This window comes from Rattus rattus, chromosome 7, assembly GCF_011064425.1.
Source record: "Rattus rattus isolate New Zealand chromosome 7, Rrattus_CSIRO_v1, whole genome shotgun sequence".
NCBI classification, from domain to species: domain Eukaryota; kingdom Metazoa; phylum Chordata; class Mammalia; order Rodentia; family Muridae; genus Rattus; species Rattus rattus.
The window spans coordinates 55,370,042-55,374,733 of NC_046160.1; the positions used below are offsets into that span (position 1 = coordinate 55,370,042).

At 46.2% G+C, this 4,692-nt stretch overlaps 1 protein-coding gene across 1 annotated transcript; it reads left to right on the forward strand.

Annotated features, from left to right (window-relative positions):
- Positions 1 to 920: 920 nt before the first annotated feature.
- Positions 921 to 4,424, forward strand: LOC116904993 (thyroid hormone receptor-associated protein 3). Its single transcript, XM_032907676.1, has one exon. It carries the CDS (start codon positions 1,004 to 1,006, stop codon positions 3,857 to 3,859), a length of 2,856 nt encoding a protein of 951 aa, XP_032763567.1. The 5' UTR covers positions 921 to 1,003; the 3' UTR covers positions 3,860 to 4,424.
- Positions 4,425 to 4,692: the final 268 nt, after the last annotated feature.

The following is a 4,692-nucleotide window of genomic DNA, read 5'->3' on the forward strand; positions in this document are numbered from 1 at the left end:
TGAGTACATCCATAGTCCCTGGCTTTGAGACTTGTCTTCCCAGGACTCAGGCTTGTGTTGGGCTCATATTGCCTAGACTGACTCAGAATTTTGATCCTTTGGTTTCATTCTACCAATTGCTGACATTATATGTTTGTGCCATGACAATTGGCTCTTAAGTATTTTACAGTTGTATTCAAATTAGTTTGTCTAGAATTTTCTTTGGGGGTATTACATTTGTTTCTAGTACTAAAGTATGCATTCCTTAAAAAATGAGTGCATTGTTCATCACTTTTGATAGTTTAATAGATTAATTAATGTGGAATTTCTGCAAAATTTAGGGATAAATTAAGAATGCCTGCCTTCATCTTTTCTGACATTTCTGTTAATCTTGAACCAGTTATATAATACATGATATACTACATATACTATACTATACTTAGTCAAATTTTACTTTCTTATATTTGATTATTATTATTTTTGAAATCTCTAGCATAAAATGATATTTTATTATAATCTGCTAATGTTTGGTATTTTAATATTTATTTTCATTGTGACTATTTTTTTCTAGAACAGTATAGCAGAGTAATAAATTTCTCTTTCTAAAGAACTAATTTATATAATGATGAAGCACATTATCATTTCTTCTTTGAATATTATCCTTTATTTTGGCATTTGTATTTATAACTCCTGTTTTCACTTTCCTTATCTTGTTATACTATTTTAAACTGATATAACCGTGTTAAGTCTAATGGCATGTACACTTACCAGTTTTGTTTTGATTAAAGGTACTTATCTGTCTTCTGTAATTTGTGATAAAATATAAAAACCTCTTTTTTAATGGATTATTTTATTTTTTCAGGAATTTCAAGAATTGTGTACTCTCCAGTCCAAAGGTCAACTATAAATAAATTTTAGCAAGAAAGAAGGCGCTATCGGGCGGGGGCGAGGTTCGGGCGGGTTGTGCCGTTGCGAGACTGCAGCTGTAGTCGCTTCGGCCAGTCAAGGTGTAAACTCTTCCAAGATGTCAAAAACAAACAAATCCAAGTCTGGGTCTCGCTCTTCTCGGTCAAGATCAGCATCCAGATCTCGGTCTCGTTCGTTTTCAAAGTCTCGGTCCCTAAGCCGATCTGTCTCTCGTTCAAGGAAGCGCAGGCTGAGTTCTAGGTCTCGTTCCAGATCATATTCTCCAGCTCATAACAGAGAAAGGAATCACCCCAGAGTATATCAGAATCGAGATTTCCGAGGTCACAACAGAGGCTACAGAAGGCCCTATTACTTCCGTGGACGAAATCGAGGCTTTTATCCATGGGGCCAGTATAACCGAGGTGGCTATGGAAACTACCGTTCTAATTGGCAGAACTACCGGCAAGCATACAGCCCTCATCGGGGCCGTTCCCGATCCCGGTCCCCCAAGAGAAGGTCCCCTTCACCAAGGTCCAGGAGCCATTCTAGGAACTCGGATAAGTCATCCTCTGACAGGTCAAGACGCTCTTCGTCCTCCCGGTCGTCCTCCAACCACAGCAGAGTTGAATCATCTAAGCGAAAGTCTACAAAAGAGAAAAAGTCCTCTTCCAAGGATAGCCGGCCATCTCAGGCAGCTGGTGATAACCAGGGAGATGAGGCTAAGGAGCAGACATTTTCTGGAGGCACCTCTCAAGATATAAAAGGGTCTGAGAGCTCAAAGCCATGGCCAGATGCTACCACCTATGGCACTGGTTCTGCATCACGGGCCTCGGTTTCTGATCTGAGTCCCCGGGAGAGAAGCCCAGCTCTCAAAAGCCCCCTCCAGTCTGTGGTGGTTAGGCGAAGGTCACCACGCCCTAGCCCTGTGCCCAAACCTAGTCCTCCTCTTTCTAATGCATCCCAGATGGGCTCATCTATGTCAGGCGGTGCTGGATATCAGTCTGGAGCACACCAAGGTCCGTTTGACCATGGCTCTGGGTCTTTGAGTCCATCCAAAAAGAGCCCTGTGGGTAAGAGTCCACCAGCCACTGGCTCTGCATATGGTTCATCTCAGAAAGAGGAGAGTGCTGCTTCGGGAGGAGCAGCCTACACAAAAAGGTATCTGGAAGAGCAGAAGACGGAGAATGGGAAGGATAAGGAGCAGAAACAAACAAATACTGATAAAGAGAAGCTGAAGGAGAAAGGGGGCTTCTCTGATGCTGATGTCAAAATGAAATCTGATCCATTTGCTCCCAAGACGGACACTGAGAAGCCCTTCCGAGGTAGCCAGTCACCCAAAAGGTATAAGCTCCGGGATGACTTTGAGAAAAAGATGGCTGACTTCCACAAGGAGGAGATGGATGAACAAGATAAGGACAAAAGTAAGGGAAGGAAGGAACCTGAGTTTGATGATGAGCCCAAATTTATATCTAAAGTCATAGCCGGTGCAAGCAAAAACCAGGAGGAAGAGAAGTCAGGCAAGTGGGAGAGCCTGCATGCAGGGAAGGAAAAGCAGAGGAAAGCAGAGGAGCTGGAAGGGGAGCCTTTCACACAGAGATCCCGAAAGGAGGAACGTGGAGGGTCCAAGAGGAGCGAAAGTGGGCACAGGGGCTTTGTGCCAGAAAAGAATTTCCGGGTGACTGCATACAAGGCAGTCCAGGAGAAAAGTTCATCGCCTCCCCCAAGGAAGACCTCTGAGAGCCGTGACAAGCTGGGAAACAAAGGAGACTTTTCCTCAGGGAAGTCTTCCTTTTCCATTACTCGAGAGGCCCAGGTCAATGTCCGGATGGACTCCTTCGATGAGGACCTTGCACGACCCAGTGGCTTATTGGCTCAGGAACGAAAGCTTTGTCGGGATCTAGTCCATAGCAACAAAAAGGAGCAGGAATTCCGTTCCATTTTCCAGCACATACAGTCAGCTCAGTCGCAGCGTAGCCCCTCAGAATTGTTTGCCCAGCACATAGTGACCATTGTTCATCATGTTAAAGAGCATCACTTTGGATCCTCTGGAATGACATTGCATGAGCGCTTTACTAAATACCTAAAGAGAGGGAATGAAAAAGAAGCAGCTAAAACTAAGAAAAGCCCAGAGATACACAGGAGGATAGACATTTCCCCCAGTACATTCAGAAAGCATGGTTTGACTCATGAGGAATTGAAAAGTCCACGGGAACCTGGCTACAAGGCTGAAGGAAAGTACAAAGATGATCCTGTTGATCTTCGCCTTGATATTGAACGCCGTAAAAAACATAAGGAGAGAGATCTTAAGCGAGGTAAATCAAGAGAGTCGGTGGATTCCAGAGACTCTAGCCACTCAAGAGAAAGATCAACTGAAAAGACAGAGAAAACCCACAAAGGATCAAAGAAGCAGAAGAAGCACCGCAGAGCAAGAGACCGGTCTAGGTCCTCCTCCTCCTCTTCCCAGTCGTCTCACTCCTACAAAGCAGAGGAATACCCTGAGGAAGCAGAGGAGAGGGAGGAGAGCACCACAGGTTTTGACAAATCCAGATTGGGGACCAAAGACTTCGTGGGTCCGAATGAAAGAGGCGGCAGAGCTCGGGGAACCTTCCAATTTCGAGCAAAAGGGAGAGGTTGGGGCAGAGGAAACTATTCTGGTAACAATAACAACAACAGCAACAATGATTTCCAAAAGAGAAGCCGGGAAGAAGAATGGGATCCCGAGTACACACCCAAGAGTAAGAAGTATTACTTGCATGACGACCGGGAAGGCGAGGGCAGCGACAAGTGGATGAGCCGCGGCCGCGGCCGAGGAGCCTTCCCCCGGGGGCGGGGCCGGTTCATGTTCAGGAAATCCAGTACCAGCCCCAAGTGGGCCCATGACAAGTTCAGTGGGGAGGAGGGGGAGATTGAAGACGATGAGAGTGGGACAGAGAACAGAGAAGCAAAGGACAGTTTACAACCTTCAGCTGAGTAGGGGCCACTCTTGATGGAGCCCTTGCCGGGGAGAAAGGCACTGGGAGAGGCTGGTGGAGCTAAACAAGGAGCCTCAAGAAGATCCTGAAAACCCCACCCCACAACCCACTAGCCACACAGAATCCCACTACAGCAGAGTGTGTCCCTGGTGCTGTCTCACTGGACAGAGGACGCTGCCACCGAGCCTCCTTCAGGCCCATGTTTCCAGCAGAGCACACTGGGCTCCCGCTGTCGTTTGTGTGGGGTGGGGCAGGGTGGGGAGAAGGATGCGGATGCTTGGACTTTGTGTTGGTTTTGTCGTCCCATCCCCACTCCACCCCCAATTAGAAACCAAGTTTTCTTAATTTCATTTCATTTGGAACTAAATGGGAATTTGGTTTTCAGTCTCTTCCTGTCCTGAGTTTTTAAAAGTCCTTATATTTTTCTTTTTTCTTTTTTTTGGGGGGGGAGGCGGGGGATATGTAGTAATATTAGCATAAAGATTTTAATTTGGGCAACTTTGATTCCTAAGAGAAAACAAAGCATGTGAATAAAAATTGAAGTGTTCACCTCAGTTTGGGACCAAACTGCTTGGATCTTTTGTACAGCCGGTTTTGTATGTTAAGGAGGAGTTTAAGGCCTTTCTGACCACCTCGTGTCCCCCTTTCTACACAGCCATGTATCACAACATGGAGTTGCTCCCAGCCTCCCCGTGCACCCTGCTCTTGTCTGACTTCTCCTGGGCTGGGCTTCCCATTCTCACCAGCAGCTCCAGCATCCCGAACTTTGTAGTCCTGCTGGTCTTCAGCAAAAGGAATGGAAACTGGAGGGCAGTTTCTGGACGGGGTTTTCTAA